Source organism: Micropterus salmoides, unplaced genomic scaffold (assembly GCF_014851395.1).
Source record: "Micropterus salmoides isolate LMB-PRFRI ecotype aquatic unplaced genomic scaffold, ASM1485139v1 Ms_hic_scaffold_5, whole genome shotgun sequence".
Classification (NCBI taxonomy): Eukaryota; Metazoa; Chordata; class Actinopteri; order Centrarchiformes; family Centrarchidae; genus Micropterus; species Micropterus salmoides.
This window is the reverse complement of record NW_024044237.1, coordinates 13,298,980-13,316,459: the sequence shown is the minus strand read 5'-3', so window position 1 is coordinate 13,316,459 and position 17,480 is coordinate 13,298,980. Positions and strand designations below refer to the sequence as shown.

The 17,480-nt window shown below is 40.1% G+C and overlaps 1 protein-coding gene across 2 annotated transcripts in view; it reads left to right on the top strand.

Annotated features, from left to right (window-relative positions):
• ctnna1 (catenin (cadherin-associated protein), alpha 1) overlaps positions 1-17,480 on the top strand; it is a 95,424-nt gene that overhangs the window by 62,210 nt on the left and 15,734 nt on the right. For both annotated transcript variants that reach the window (XM_038700108.1, XM_038700109.1), the window contains exons 14-16: positions 4,798-4,908; positions 9,904-10,085; positions 14,806-14,911. In XM_038700108.1, the coding sequence (XP_038556036.1) occupies positions 4,798-4,908; positions 9,904-10,085; positions 14,806-14,911 (399 nt within the window). The remainder of the gene's footprint in view (positions 1-4,797; positions 4,909-9,903; positions 10,086-14,805; positions 14,912-17,480) is intronic.

Genomic DNA, 17,480 nt, shown 5'->3' with positions numbered 1-17,480 from the left:
AAACTGTCAGGGGTCCGTAAATGCTTTTTCACTTCAGGATGTTTTCACATGTATAGAAAGGTTTGCCTTTAGCCATATTAAGAATCTGTTACTCCTTGTAAAATGAATTTACCATGGATGACATTCATTTGATGTGGTCTAACATTTCAACATTGTGAGTGTGTTTAAAAAAATAAATATTTTTTATATATATAGCTAGCAATAAAATATTTACTTGCAATGAACCTCCACAATGCTTCACTGTAGCCAGCAGACACTCATTCGTGTACCGCTCTCCAGGTCTTCAGCCAACAACCTGCCTTCTGCTACAGCCAAATATTAAACATTTTGACTCATCAATCAGGTGCACCTAATGCCATTTTTCTGCACCGCAGTTCCTGTATTTCCGTGCATAATTGAGTTGCTTGGTGTTGTTTCCATATCGGAGGTATGGCTTTTTGGCCACAAGTCCTTAATGCCAGCCACTTCTGACCAGACTTCTAGATGTGTGTGTACCAGGGTCCCTCTGTTTTCTGCCAGTTCTGAGCTGATGGCACTGCTGGACATGCTCTCTGCATTCTGATTGCTTAAGGAAATAAGTACGATGTGTCTTTCATCTGCTGCAGTAAGTTTCATTGGCCAGCTACTGCGTCTGTCGTCCTCAATGTGGCCTGTTTCTTTGTGCTTCTTTAAAAGAGCTTCCACAGCACATCTGGAAACACCTGTCTGCCTTGACATTTCTGCCTGGGAGAGACCTTGCTGATGCAGTGTAACTACCTTATGTCTTGTTGCTGGGCTCAGTCATTCCATCGTGTGTGACTTTTTCCAGTGAACTGTTTTCTGCAACTTCACCTGAATTTTGAAATCTAATATCATCTTTGTGCAGAGAAAGATGTTAATGGACCTCATCATTGCTCACCATGGCACAATCTTATAACCTTTGTTAGTCCCACATATGTTGGATTTTTCACAAAATGCCTCTTGTTTTTAAATTTTTTTTTGGAACAGATTGTACAGTTTTTGCTATTCAGTTTGCCAGATTCATCAGCTGGTGGTTCCATCATGTTGCTCCAGATTGAACTTTGTAGTCTACAGATGGAAAGGTATTGCATATTACTACGCTGCATATTATTCTTCTCTGCCGGCTTGCCTTTTGCCAAGCCCCCATGTTGTTGAAATAGCAAATGCACTTGCGTCCATCTGCGTGCCCATGGGAGTGTTGGTCTTAAAAGAAGGTGTGGTCAGGCAAATTGTTGGCGCATTGCTATCTTCAGGCAGCAGAAAGTGATTGGGCCATTGACCAAAAATAAAGTATTTCACTGTTTTTTGTTATTGTAGGGGCGCATTACTTCGATGGTAAGAGAGACCCTGTGTGCATTTACGCATGAGGCAGAGCAGCGTAACTGTATTGATTATTATACAACATGCCGACAGGATCGGTCAGGATCTAATGTTATTCATGTTGTGTGTACTCGAAAGGGTTGCACACACAATCCAGGTTTAAACAGTGACATTATTTGGAGTAAAACAGCCGTCCTCCTGATCAATCGTGAGCTCCATCAGTGCCTCTAAATTATTTCAGAAGTTAAAAGTTTAAATTCTGTGTCCTCTGAAGAGTTTCCTTTGTCCTGAATCATGTGCCTGGCGGACTGACCATTTCTTCCGCCGTTAGAGCCCGTGTCCACCAAAGCGTTTTTTTACCAGCTGGTAAAAACGCGGTGCTCCCATTGGAATGAATTGAAAAAAGACGCTGCCGTCAGAAAACGCTTTGGTGGACACAAATATCCTTAAACTTGCAAAATTGGAGTTGAAACGCCCCAAACGCAGCTGCACACTTCTCGCCATGCGCTTATATCTTTAAGACAGGACCCATCAACTTTGAGGATAGATATGTTCACTTGCTGTCTAATATATCCCACCCACAGATCATGTGACATGGTAACTAGATAAGCCAGATGCTGGTTTTAATGGTATTTGAGAAACACTATATGCCTGCAGACCTAGAAGCCAATGATTAACTTCTCTCATGCAAGAGCTGACCTAATTGACCAGACTTACAATCTAGTGTAACAACAACCTTCAATGTCTGTGGGTTAATAGCCTTTGCTTGAGTAGAACTATAACTGAGACAGATGGTAGTTGGGTGCCTAATTGACTGACAATGAGGCGACAACACAACTCACTCCAGCTGTGAAGAGAAATGGATAGTTCTGAAGGCTTTATAGTATAACTAGTTTTACTACTTTTATATATGTTAAGAAGTAAGTGGATTTGTTTAAACTGCCTCTCATGTGTAAAAGTATCTAATTATGAATTTTTCGTACATTGACTTACAATGTGCTGGTTGGTTGTATTATGCCATCTTCCATTATTTTCAACACTTTAATCTTTTGAATTGGAATCATTAGTCTTGACAGCGCATTTGCCTGGGCACCGGTGAATAATGCTGCTCAGACATAGACAAAAGCCATTATGCAGTATTTGCATTATAATAAGCAATTGATTTAAGATGGAGGTTTTAATTAGCATTCTTTAGTTGGACTGCAAGCCAGAGAACTACATTCAGTTTCCATCTGCCCCAGCTCCACTCTTGTTATCCAGATTGATTAAACTGTTAACATTGGTCCTTTGGGGCGGACTGAACACAACCCTGGTAGGTGGGGGTGTGTGGGTGTGCATGTGTGTTAAAAATAACAGAGGATTTGTGAAAATCCTTGCTTACTTAAAATTAATCTGTCAGATTCATTCTGCCTTTCTTAACTGCAGGAGATAGTGATGAAACTTAACTCCAACTTCATCCGCTATCTCCATCTGCAGAATTATGCAGTTCCCCATGGGCTTGCCAAGATTTCTTGATCAGGTGTATGAGGTAATCATCACAGGTTTTGTGGTGATCATTCAGCAGGAAATGGCTCAGCTCCTTGGCTGAACAGTTGTGTTTTTCCAGCAGCATGAATACAGCAGTCTTCTTAAGCTTACTCTTAATTGCTGTTGTTTGAGATTGGACAGGTGTATCAAAAACATGCATTTTTATCTAGAAGAACCATTTGCTTGGCAGCTCTGTCTGTTGCTGGCATGTGAAACTAGGCATGTTCAGCTCAGAGTCCAATGGAATATTGCAAATCAGTGGAGTTGGGTAGTATGAGACAGCTTCTCTAGAGGGCATGTCCACGCACACGCTTGCACACTCTCTCCAGACATTTTTCTGTAAACCGTCACATGCATGCATAGCACAGTGGCCTGCTCTTAAATCAGAACGGACAAGTGTGTGGTTGGGGCTACTTAAGACAGACAAGTCTTTAACCTCTGTAAGTGGCACGCAGGCAGCTTATGTTGGACATCCCTTGGATATTTGACAGGCAGAGAGAAGCTTCTCCTCACCTACAGCGACATCAGAGAATATGCCTCCCAGACATCAAACTGTCTCAAAGTCAGGGAGCTGCTGACAGCGAGATACAGGGGGCAGCTGTCGTTGCCTTATGATTTGTGCAGTGCACCACGACCCAAGTGATTTTTCTGGCTCTGTCCTTTTAAAAAAAAAAAAAAAAAAAGAGAGAGAAGGAAAAAGTCTGCTGTACTCAAAGAGACTAAGAGCAGAATGTCACAAAAATAATGTCAATGGGGTTTCTTACTGTTGGACTGTCAGCTTTCAGACACACAGTGGAGATCCTGGTCATTACAAAATTAAATATCGACTAAATGTATTTTGCCACACCATGAAAAATAGAATTAAATTTTAATTTACTGTGACAACAGTACTACTTGACACATACCTACCCTTTTAATTAAAATGCAGGCTATTGTCACGTCTCTACAGTAGTTTCCCACTGGGTGCCCACCATGAGCTATCATTTCTGAGCCTCCCACATTCACAGGTTATCAGTTGCACAGGCCACAGCAGGTGATATCTCTGCCCCACTGAACAGCATTGTCTGGGTTGAAAGAGATGCCTGTGAGTCACTACAGCTTTGTATCTGAAACCATACCCCTATTCCCTTGACAACAAGAGCATCTCTACATTTCATAAAGCAGTGTAAGGTTGTTCAGAGACCTTCAGCTATTTTTAGATGTGAGGGCTCCAAATCCATTACAGAAGGGAGGTATTGAGACAGCTGGATAAGCACAAGTAGCGGCATGGATGTGATAATGCACCTTTTATCTGTCCACATCATCTTCCCTGTGCCCATATCACAACCAAATACATTTTCCTGTCAGTCAGTATTGTATTTTTCCTTAAGCATGACCTGTTGAGATAGAACTTCTCTGAATATTAATATTTGTGGCAAAATACTCGCTCGTCGTTTGTTTTGCATCCCAAGCTAGGGAAGAGGTGAAGGATCAGAGATGAAGTAGCAGTACTCTAGAAGAACACAACTCACGCCTCACCCGCATTTCTACAGATAGCAGCGACAGATGGGACTCTGAAGCGTTTTGCTCCCATTATGTTTCATACTAGCTTGTACCTTCAATTTCCCTCTCAAAATGCACAGGCAGCACATTACACTTGATTTACAAATTCATTTAGAGTTTACAGTTTCTTGTACCATGCTATGGGGAGGAAAACATTTATCTGATGCTGCCCTGGCTGGCAGTGCATAGGCATTTCTCATAGATAGTAAGCAGGTTGGTTATTTAATAGTGCTCAAAGGGGTGTAGTATGCCAATATTATTTTATGTTCTCCACTTCCTTTTCTTAACCTTTCCTCCTTTTTCTACCCTCTTGTTTCTTCTCCCCACCCTGTAATTTGGCTGTTTGATCTGACTCTTCTCCTTTGACCTTCCTGTGACCCTTTCTCCCTCTTTGTTGTCCCATTACAGACTCCAGAAGAGCTGGACGACTCTGACTTTGAGACTGAAGACTTTGATGTTCGCAGCAGGACCAGTGTGCAGACAGAGGATGACCAGCTTATTGCTGGCCAGAGTGCACGGGTAAGTTGATCCATTGCTTCTCATAGTATTTACACCATTCCTGAGACTGCTGTCCTGCCACTTTAGGTACAGACATTTTTATTCTTAGTATTTTCCATATAAGAGATGCATTTACTAGTGCTTCACAGAACAGGCATACTTGAAGATGGTTAAATATTTTCTCAGTTTATTGAGTTTGTTGAATGTTGTCATCCAACTTGAGTAAATTTATGTGGTGTGTTTGACAGTTTTCACAAGAGGAAAAATTTTGTCACTTTGTTTTAGTAGAATACTAGGCTACATAATCAGAAAAGCAATTTTATATCCCAGTCCAAGGCTGTAGTTTTAAAAAATACAGTGCATGTTGAATTTTTGAATTTGTATGTTAGAGTAAAATTATGCAAATGTCATGAGCACCACCATATCTAATGTAATTTGGGCTGTGCAAAAAAATTGATACAGCAATATATTGCAATATTTTTTCCACAATACTGTATTAATTTTTCAGCCCATCATAATACATTAAAAAAGCGCTTTGACTGTTAGCTCAATGCTAACATTTAATGGGAATCTCTATTTACTTGCTAACAGACATTAGCATTGCAGTGATATAATCTTAACATAAACTGCACATTTTGCTTCACATGCTTAACATCCCGAATGACATAGTGTGCAAATATTGTGCTTTTTGTGAAGATAAACAAGAGCTGCAAACCTCACCAGCTTGATCTGCGACAATGCTGCTTTAGCTCTCTACATCGAGTAGTTACAGCCGCCCCAAACTCAAAATTCCCAGTGGCCTAAAAATAAGAAATGGCTGCACAACACTGTCACTTAGCAATTATCAGTGTAGTGTGATGTACATATTAGACTTAGGTGGTACACAGCAAGTTGTATTTTCAGCTCTATTTAAAAAATGCCTGTATTGTAATATGTATCGCATCACAATATATCATGACACAATTAATATAGTAATATCATGATACAACCCTTGTATCGTGATACGTATTGTGAGGTCCTTGCCAAAACCCAACCCTAAATGTAATGTGTGAAATGTTTTTTCTCATACCACACTTTACAACTGGGTCTCATTTGTAGTGTTTAAAATGGTTATCCGCTATTGAAGACTATTGAAATGAGACTTCACCCTCTAGTCTATAAAAGACTTTTGATCTTTTCATGATGTATTCTTTCCTTCCATCTAGTTCATGCTGTGAAAGGCTTCAGGCTTTATGACTCAGAGTAGCCATAACAGTGAATTTCTATTTTGCGCATTATATCCTCCAGTATTTTAGTATTTATGTTGTAGTCTGAACTAGTGAATTTGTGTTGATGGTTGACATGTTGAATGTTCAGGTTAGACTTTTCAAGCTCTCTGTAGGCTCCCTGAAGAGACACTCAGCAGATATTAAGTCTATTGTTTCACCTCTTCATAGAAAAGGTAAAATAAAGGGTGAATCTCTTCCAAGCTCTTGTGAGCTTGGATTGCTGCAGTGTCCTTTTGTATTGAGTAGTGCTATGCTATACAATAGTCAACTTGATAAGCCCATTTTGCCATTGTGTCCAATTATCTGCCTCGTTACCAAACAGCTTTTGTACGTTTTAAGCTCACACTTAATTCTAACTGTAGAGGCTAACTGCCTGAATGATTTTAAAACAGTGGTTCCCAACCTGGGGTCCAGAGATCACAGGGGCTGCCCAAAGCTTTATCTGTTTTGAGGTTGTCAAAAAAACTTCGGTTTGCACATTTAAAAAAAAATCATGATAACACACTAGATAATTTATACAAAAGTAAATTTTTCCTCACTGAAAATAGTAGGCAGTCTAGTTAGTAGTAGGGCTGTAATGGTTTTGAAAGAAGAGACCAAAATCGCGACACAAAAGTACACGATCTGGTGTTGCAGATCCGAGAGACAAAACCGTGACACACCCGCTCATTGGACTGTTGAGCTCTCATTTAGACAGTGCATCTGTGCCGCCGGTGGAGAGTGGGCTCGGTAGCGGTGTATATTGTAGGCTATTTGTATTAACAGTAGGTTATTGTTGGTAATTTTCCACCTTAGATTAGTTTTTATTTACTTGAATCTGCTCCTCTGCTTTTCTCCCCACACTCACACACACCTAGCCTGCATCTCTGGTCTCTCACGGAAAACCTTTTTATGTACAGTCTATGCGGAAAACACGCCAGCTTGCTCCGCCTCTTTCTGTCTCTGTCTCCCTGTTGTGTATGCTGATTTTCTCCATCAGCAGTATGTTACATAAAGTCGCGGTGTTTAATATACTCACCCGTGATTAAGTTTTAATGTACGCCGCATGTGGATCGAAACTGAAACTTAACCTTAGTGAGTGACCTGCAGTGGTGCAGTGGTGCGTTCACTGTCGCTCCTTAATGTAACATTTCCTGAGTGTCCGTTGACATAATACCAGATGACCTCTCCCTCACCGTTTCTCTGCAAAATGCTAAAGTGGGTTGCCAAATATACTTCGGCAGGTGCAACTATACCTGTCTGGCCCACCCAAGTAAAGTATGTTGAAAGCACTTAAGTTAGTGCAAGCTGTAGGCCTATAAGTAGGCTATTTTGTAAATATTACACCTTTATAAACCCATTTTCTTGGTATTAAACAATACCAAGAAACAAAACACCAGGAGACTGCCAACCAAGAGCTGGTATTGATTTACACTGAGCTATGGAGGTGTCATTTGACTCCATTTGTTCCTATTATTAAGTAATTATAATAATAATCTTTATTTGTAGAGCACTTTTCAAAAACAAGTTACAAAATGCTTTAACAAGTGTAAAGACAATAATACCCAAAAAAAACAGTAATACAGAAACAATACAACATAAAAGCAAGAAAACATTGAAAAGACTAAAATACACGTTTAACATAAATATAAAATAATACAATAAAAGGGATAAAATAAAGTCAAATAAGATCGGGAAAGGCTCTCTTATAAAAGTATGTTTTAAGAAGGGACTTAAAAGAGTTCACTGACTCAGCCGACCTGATTTCCTCGGGCAGGCTGTTCCAGAGCCTCGGGGCCCTGACAGCAAACGCTCTGTCCCCTTTAGTTTTCAGTCGAGACTCTGGAACAGATAGCAGACCTCTGCCCGAGGATCTCAAGGTGCGTGCTGGTGTGTATGGGACTAAAAGGTCAGAAATATAACAAGGCGAGAGGCCATGAAGAGCTTTAAAAGTGATCAATAGAATTTTAAAGTCAATTCTAAAACATACTGGGAGCCAGTGTAATGAAGCTAAAATAGGGGTGATGTGGTCATATTTCTTTGTTCTGGTTAAAAGCTGGGGTTCTGGACAGTCAGGAGTCGATCAGTAGATTTTTGGGTTAAACAGGTGAAAAGGCTGTTGCAATAATCCAGGCGTGATGAGATGAAGGCGTGTAAAATGGTCTCGGTGTCCTTAAAAGTTAACATAGATCGAATTTTTGCTATATTTCTAAGTTGATAAAAACTTGATTGAACAAGCTTTGTGGTGTGCTGCTCGAAATTTAAATTACTATCAAACCAGACACCAAGGTTTTTTGCAACAGGCTTAATGCAATTTACTAGGGAACCCGCAGATGGCAGTATTTGATTGATCAAATACTGCCATCTGTTGGGACCCGATGACCAGGATTTCTGTTCAGCTGGAGGAAATTATTTGACATCCATTTTTTAACTTCACAAAGGCAGTTGTTAAGTGAACTCAGCATTCCAGGGTCTGTGGATCTGACGGGAAGTATATTTGTGTGTCATCAGCATAAATATGAAAAGAAATACCATGTTTATGGATAATATGTCCAAGGGGAAGCAGATACAAGGGAAAACAAAATGCATCCTAAGACCAACCCCTGGGGCACACCATATTTGACTGGACAGAACGAAGAGACATAGTTGTTTACAGACACGCAAAACTTCCTATTTGACAGGTAGGATGAAAACAATTCTAGGGCAGAGCCAGAGATCCCCACCTAGTGCCTCAGTCTGTCTAACATGATGTTGTGATCAATGGTGTCAAAAGCAGCGCTTATTTTCAAATTACATCATCTTTTTTCTGTGTGCGTGTTTTGTCAGCTGTTGGGGGGGCTCAGCTTTTCTTAGATAAAAGTAGGGGGGGCACCAAGGAAAATAGGTTGGGAACCACTGATTTAAAGAACACAGAGTATTGCATTCATCTCAAAAATCCCTAATGGCAGTGGTCCGTCAGGACATATCTATGCTGTTTATGTTTACCAAAGATTATGTGAGAGTTTTTTATTTTTTTTTAGATCTGTGCACTGCCCTGAACAGATTTGTTCAAGCTTAGGTGACTCTAGAGAAGGGAGTCCCATTTACCAGTAATGGAATGAATGCTCTTGCGATGATATTCGATTTCCTGCTCTTAAGTGTCTGCCCACTTCGGCCTCACAAGCGCTTTTATTGAATGTCTGATTGCCTGTTTAGACACTGCTCTTTAACCTACCAGCCAAGAAGATGGATAAAAATGGTGCTAAACACATTTGCACATGATATTAAGTACAGCTAAACAAATGCGCTTATATGGATTTTCTTCAGAGGCCAGAGTCTAAGATTTCAATAAATGTATATTTTTCCAGAAGATGTCCCATGTGAACCCCTTTTTGAACCCAGCTTTTGTAGGTAAAAAGGTTTACAATCCCCTCCTTAACCTCGACCAATCACTGGTATTAATTACATTTATTTACAGAAAAGACAAACTCTATATTATGCATTTTTGATTGACACTGTAAGATAGGTATTTATTTAACTATATTCATTATTTAGTAATTTGCAGTGTTGTTGAGCTGCAATGCATTATATGTAGAGGTGTGTCTAATGTTGTTCGCATCCCATTTGCATGTTTTGATATCAAACAACACCATGCTCTTGCCTGGCAAGAAACGTATGCGCATCCATTGATACCATGGGGCAGACATAAAATAAAATGCCCTGGAGGCAGAAATGGTATGTTGAGGTCTCGTGTGCTAACCCTCTACGCTTTCCATAATTGCTCCTCCAGGCTATAATGGCCCAGTTGCCCCAGGAGCAGAAGGCAAAGATTGCTGAACAGGTGGCTAGCTTCCAGGAAGAGAAGAGCAAGCTGGATGCTGAGGTGTCCAAGTGGGATGACAGTGGCAATGACATCATTGTGTTGGCTAAGCAGATGTGCATGATCATGATGGAGATGACAGACTTCACCAGGTGAGTTTGGACTAACAGCTTGGCTCACACATAGAGCCCATTTCCTTCCCTAGCAAATTATGTTTTGTAATTGTATTTGATATTTATCTGGCCTCAGACGGGCTCACCAGACAGAATGAATGGTGTGTAGTATGGCTGTACTATGTATTTGTCTTACATCTTTGTAGTTCTTTCTTAATTCGCATGTGTCATTTTATCTTCCTCAAATTAATATTCCAATCATTGTGCAATTTAAGCAAAATGCACGTTTAAGTTAAGCCAAATATAATCACCCAATAATACATTTGTTTCCCAACATTTGCCCATATCTGCACAATACTATACACTCAGTTTAACGCCACTGTTCATGCATCAATGCTCTTCACTTTCCTTAAGTAGCACTGTTGGTAGGATTTTCTTCTTGATTCTTTTTCCATCCTCTCCTAATTTTAATATGCACAACCATAAGCAGTGTGTCAAATCTCCCTCTGTCTGGTACACGAATACATCTGGGTGTGCACTGTAAATTTTAAATGGACTGTCTCACTCAGCAGAGTTGCTACAGGGTGGCCATATTCACCCATGTCAGTGGTTTGGTGAGACACTAAAGATGGCAGAGAAATCTTCTGAATCGTGTTGTGTCCTGCAATAGTATGAAACATTTTTGCCATAAATGTGCTTCTACTAAAAACAGTAAGTGTGTCTTAAAGTTTCTGTGGTTACAAGAACTGAAAGCTGAAAACTTACAAATCTGGTTCATACTTATAGTATTGATCTCTGCAGAAAAGCTTGCGATATTTTTTTAATTATTTGAGTTTAATCAACATCACATAGGTTTTATAACATCAGTGACCCAAATGTAAACAAAAGGGTAGCACCACAACCAAACTAAAAACAGACGATCGGAACCTATTTGCCAATCCCAAAGTAATTGATACTCTTGACCAGACGACATTTATGTAATTTCTGATACTGTAAAATGTTTTTCTAAATGCTGTTCACGTTAATACTAGAAGAATGTCTGTTAACACACTAGTACTGTAAATACCTTGGGGTTCATAGACAAGTAGAATGAACCTTCAACCCTGGTGCTTTTAGCGATGCTCAGTACTTGGACTCTCTCAAGGTCTCACAGACTTTCATAATGCAAAACAGTGTGCACTTGTCCACCAGGCATTAATATTGGCTACAGATGCCTGCTCTACGTTAGTGCACTGTATGTTTAAATACCACATCACTAGAAATCATATATACCATACTTATCCATCCTGCTACCCCATGCCTCTAGCTAAGCAGCTATAAAATCTTGTTTCCTCTGGCAGCCCTTTATCAATGGATGTGATACCGATAAACAAGACGTTTAGAGACTTTTTAAGGAATGTCATCCAGAAAATTGGTAATAAAGATTGGTTATGGTAAATTAGTCCAGAAACTTTTTATTTGAATGGGACATAAGTTACTGTAACCTCACTGTCAAATCATTTGAGATTCCCTGACATATTTTGTGTGTATGATGTAGTGTGTATGCGTGCGTGCACATGCCATTGGAATGTGTGGCTGGGTGTGGTAATTCAATTCAAATTGGTTTTATTGACATGAATGTATAACAAAATATTGACACTTTCTGATTAGGGTTGGACTGTATGTATGTCTTAGGATTGTCTAGCTCACATGCTGGGGGTGTGTCTGTGTGTGTGGATAATGCGAGGAGACCTTTTGACTGTCTGACTGTATTTGCGTGACCTTGGCTTTTTACATTTTCAAGTGAATTACTCAGGGGAAATTTTGTGACTAACTCTGAGTCACATCCAAAATGCTGACCCTCTTTCTTCATCTTCTGAATGGGTCAAAGATCCATCCATCTCTTTGGCCAGTACAATACTGTAGCAGAGTTCAAAATACTAACAGAGCCAGTGATCTGACTAAGTTTACACATAACCCTGCACATTTTTATTTGTTTCTTATTCATCCAAAGGGCCAAGAAAAAAAGAATTGCCTTTTGCATTACATCCACTATAGACACACATGTAAACTGAATGCAGAGAGTGCCATCAGTGTTTCCTTATTGGATGGTGTCTGCTGTTTATATGTATTTTAATTAGTGCATCGATTGCAGTAACATCTTTATATTACCATGAAGGCTGCTTCTCTCAGTTTTACAATATAAAGCATGCCCAAGGAATTCAAAGAAAAGCTTTACTGGAAAACATTTTCTCCATTTACACCATTACAGGCCTACCATCACTGGCTGAGTATTGCTCTTTATCAAGTAACTGTATTCATTTTGTATTAATCAAAATGTAGTTTAACATTAGGTATTGTGTTGTTACAGAACATCAGGTGTTTTTGCTGTGTGGTTTGGATGCCTGAAGCGGCTTTTATTTTTATTTTTTTAGGTGGCTGGATTTTAAATCCTACAAAATTCCGTGCCTTTTATTTCCAGCTTATTTCATCTAGTATTTAATAACAAACCACCACCCTAAATGGATTTATTTGGAATGCCATTCCATAGTTGGATCTCAACAACAGCTGTGGTTTAAAAAAATTAAATGTGCATTTTGTAGTTGTGCACCATGGCTAACCTTCCCCACTGTCTCCTGCAAACTGCAGTTGTGATGTCCTGAGCTTATATGCATTCGTCCCATGGTTCTTCTGATTTGAAGCCAGTGTAGCATCTGGATTTGCATATTAGAAACCTAGAGATGATGATTCATAACAACTTTATTAGTGTTTTCAATATTTGATTTGATGTATACAGAATTCAAGGAAGACATTTTTTGGTTAAGGTTTTCGTATCTTTTTGAAAATACATTTTAAAAAAAAATTATTTTCTATTGGCTTTTTCATATATCGTCCTTTAAAAATCCACTATCTGTTGACCTCTACTATGTATGCCAGCGTGTGTGTCTAATGGAACACATTGATGTTTATTGGGCTGAATATATATGTTCACATTATGCCTTGGCTCGCACATGGAAGGTCAGTAACTGGCTAATTTAGCTTGCGCCCAAATTATTGCCCCCTCAACCTTGAGCTGGCATAAGGCCCTGCCTAGGTTAATGCAGTATGCTGTAATTGTTCTGGACCTCTCTTCTGACAAATCTGCAGAGAGTGAGACAGTTTCTTGTTGACACCTGCATTGCTTATGGCTGCATGGCGGCTCTCATGAATAAGGCATGTGTGGCTTCGAAACATGCAACATATTTGGGAGCCACCTGTTCTTATAGCATTCTGTGCTGTGGAGTGCTCGGTCCGACGTGGCTTACACCCATCTGGAGGCCTGTAGCTGTCACCAGACCCCTCTCCATGTATAAATCCACTACCAAAATCTGACGAGAGTCCTCCTGTCAGGAGTTCACTTGTCTGTCTTTGTGGCCTCTTTGTGCTTTTCCTGATCGTTGCTTGTCCACCTAGGCAGAGCTGGAGATGGTGAGGAAATTTAACAGCTGGCACTTTTATATCTTAAGGCTAAAGCTGGGGATGTTTTGCATTGTAATGTGATGTTTTTTATTTGAGCAAACTACAACATTACACTGGCAACACTATTAAAAACACTACATGCAGCGCACCCCCCAAAAAAAAAAAAAAAAACACATCACAATGCCTCCAGCTCTCCAGGGGTTGACTTGTCCCCGGAGAGCTGCCAGTCTGTGCTCTGACGCGTGGCCTCTTCCACTAGGACCCTGACTTGCTTTACAGCAGAGCGGCAGAGGGAGTGCAAGAGAGTAGAAGGGTTGGAGACGGGAGGGGAGCAAAGAGGAAGCGAGAGAACAGAACACAAAATTCCATCTGTTCTGGGTTGGATGGCTCATTTTTTAGCCTGGAGAGAGCAGCTTTGAATCCAATTTGTGCCTCTTGCCAACTGTGTCCCAGAGTCCCTTGTGGGGGTAGAAAAAACACGGCAAATGGCTGACAAGCTTTACAGTGGGTCAGGTCAGGGCTGGACTGACCTTTGTTGGGACGGGCTTCATTTGGCTCAAGAAGGTCAAGAATGGATGTTTAATGTAAGGACTTGGACCAAAGCTTTTAAATTGAATTGTACCCTCATCTCTCTTTTTGTTCTCTCTTTTTTGCTCTTTGTTCCCCACCTGGATTAAACTGACCATTCAAATGAAGAGCTGGTCTGTAGCTTTTTTGAGGGCAACTGATATTTCTCCTCCAGCAGACATGAAACCAGTCTGATTTGCTTCTGAGCCCTCTAATAAAGTGGGAAAGCTGCTTGAATAAAAGGAACAAAATACATTGTACTGAGAATTTCTGTTGTGATGGAAAGCATGTGGCACTGGTGACCACTATAATATGATGGCATTGAATCAGGATTTCCTCAGTTTCTTAAAAGCTTATTAGCTATATATTTTGTCTATTATATGCTAGAACTACAGGATTATACGTGTTAAGTACCCTACTTTGTAAATGGGGTGATGGTGCTTCAAAAGAGTGTGATAGTAGGTCATTAAAGAATGGGACCATGGCACTGCATTTTATGGGTATAAAACGTTTTCAGCTCTGACTGAACAGTATGGTGCAAGAGTGTTTATCTGTAGGCGTCTGTGCACAAGCATACACATGTTTCAATGACGTTTCCCTTCACTGTACCCACAAGTCATGCTTCTCTATCCGTACTTTCCTCCGGCTGAAAAAAATAAACAGCCGTTCCATGACAGAGATGCTGCTCCTGCATATTGAATGAGGCTGCAGTAGATCAGAAACAGTGACTGATCTTTCGACTTTCTCTCCCCAGGGGGAAAGGGCCACTGAAGAATACGTCTGATGTTATCAGCGCTGCAAAGAAAATTGCAGAGGCAGGATCAAGAATGGACAAGCTGGGCCGCACCATTGCCGACAATGTAAGTCATTAATGAATCTCAACCCCAAAGGGTTTGATGTAGACTACACCTTTGTGCTAGTGACCCCGCTATATAATTAGAAATGTGCCACATCAACACTGTCACGCCCAATAAATTAGCAACAAGTGTAGCAACACAAAGGACAAATAAAAGACAATAATTCACTTGCTTGAGTAGAAATATTGTTGCACAAACTTTGTTACATGACTCTACTGTTGTGTCTATTGGAAATAACATGGTTCAGGCAGGGGGACTACATGAAAGATGTTAAATAATAAACTAAAATTAAGTCATTTCTTCCTCCAATTCTGCTCCAGCATCATATTAACTTTACCTCCATGTTGTGAATTGTTGATGTAAAACTTCAGAATGTGCTCAAGGAATCTGACCCATGTGCAATTGCTGTTATAAGACAAGGGCACATACACTCACTAGCCACTTTATTAGGAACCTTTCTAGTATCTAGTGCCTACAGAACTGCCTTAATTCTTCATGGCATACTTTCAACAAGGTGTTGAAACATTCCTCAGACTTTGGTCTATATTGAAATGATAGCATCACGCAGTGGCTGCTGATTTGTCGGCCACACATCCATGATGTGAATCTCCCGTTCCACCACATCCCAAAGGTGCTCTTTTGGATTGAGATCTGGTGACTGGAGGCCACTGGAGTACAGTTAACTCATTGTCATGTTCAAAACCAGTTTGACATGATTTGAACTTTGTGACATGGTGCATTATCCTGCTGGAAGTAGCCATCAGAAGATGGGTACACTGGTCATAAAGGGATGGACATGGTCAGCAACAATACTCAGGTAGGCTGTCACGTTTAAACAATGCTCAATTGGTACTAAGGGGCCCTAAGTTTTCCAAGAAAGTATGCCCCACACCATTACACCACCAACACCAGCCTGAACTGTTGACACAAGGCAGGATGGATCCATGCTCTTATGATGTTTACACCCAATTCTGACCCTACCATCTGAATGTTGCAGCTGAAATCGAGACTCATCAGACCAGGAAACGTTTTTCCAATCTTCTATTGTCCAATTTTGGTGAGCCTGTTTGAATTTGTAGCTTCAGTTTCCTGTTCTTAGCTGACAGGAGTCGTCTGCTGCTGTAACTGATTCAAGGTTCGACGTGTTGTGCATTCAGAGCACTCAGACCAGCCCGTCTGACACCAATTATGAATGTTATGACTACGAAACACAAATTGACACCATATTGTTATAGTTGAGTAAAGATTTTCATTATCCAAAAGCACAACTTGTTCTCATCTCAAGTGAACCGACATTGCTGCTTGCTGTCGTGCTCTCGCAGAGTTTGAAAGAGCAACACTTTCATTTGTTTGCATTTCAAGGCCCCTTCTTTTTGTTTTTAAATGCCCTTAACTGCTTCGTGTGTAAGCCAGATTTAAAGACTCAGAATAGGAGGTAAACCTTTGTTTTGGAATATTCTGTGCTTTAAGCCGTGTCTACCAAAAATAGCAACAAAACGGCATTCATCACATGTAATTTCTTTTTGCACTAATGCTTTTTATTTAATTATTTTTTTCTCATTTGCTCAGTTAGGAGCAAATCCAAGTAAAAGGCTCGCACAGAGAGCCCTTCAGATGTTAACAACCGCCATGATTTGTTATTCATGAGACACCCCTTACCCAGTCCTTATCAATTTATTCCAGGATCAAACACTCCCCTCTTTTCTCCTTCCATCTCCCACTAACCAATTCCCAATTCCATCATCTCTCCACATCTATCTTTTACCCCAGAGACTATGGTCCTTGACATAGGGAAACACACATTCAATTTTCCATGGCCTCATATTTTACTTAAATACTTGCACTGTACCACCCCTCAGGGAGACACTGTACATGATTTATCCCCCAACTTATTCATGTGCGATCTCTTAGGCAGGGACTTACTGCCTCTGTGGCTGCAGTATATATACATTTTGTTGCTAAATCATGGAAGAGTTTAGTTGTGATGTTTTCAACAAGACATGGTTGTCAGTTTGAGGTTTTTTCCTGTAAAAGACTTTGCTTGCTTCTGTGGTTTAGATGTACCAGCTGTGGGCTTCTTCCACTTATGCTTAAGAACACTAGCTCAGGAAGAAACACACCAGCTTTACATGTTTGCTGTAAGATTTCAATTTTGATAACACTGGAGGCGACGGAAGCCTCTCTTTTACTTTGGTTTTGTTGACATCTTTATCAACATGTTGGCAAAACATTACATTACATAACAGAAAGCCTTTTTGTTTAGTATTGAGTTCATCCAAATTTAATGTTTAAGCGCTGACTATAACACATTGATTTTAATTCTGTACATTGGCCATTAACACATCTGTTTGAATCTATTTTGTACCATACACCGTAAAAGTTCCCAAATAGCCACCTACCCCCATTTACTGGCCTGGTGTGGAAACACATTTTGACAAATAAACACAGATCTCATTTTAAACGCCTGTTCTGGTTTTTATAGTAGTACTTCCGATGTATAAAACCTCTGAAACCCTGCCAGATCGCTTGCATTAGCTGCTTCTAAGCTTCTTAGATTGTTAATACAAATATT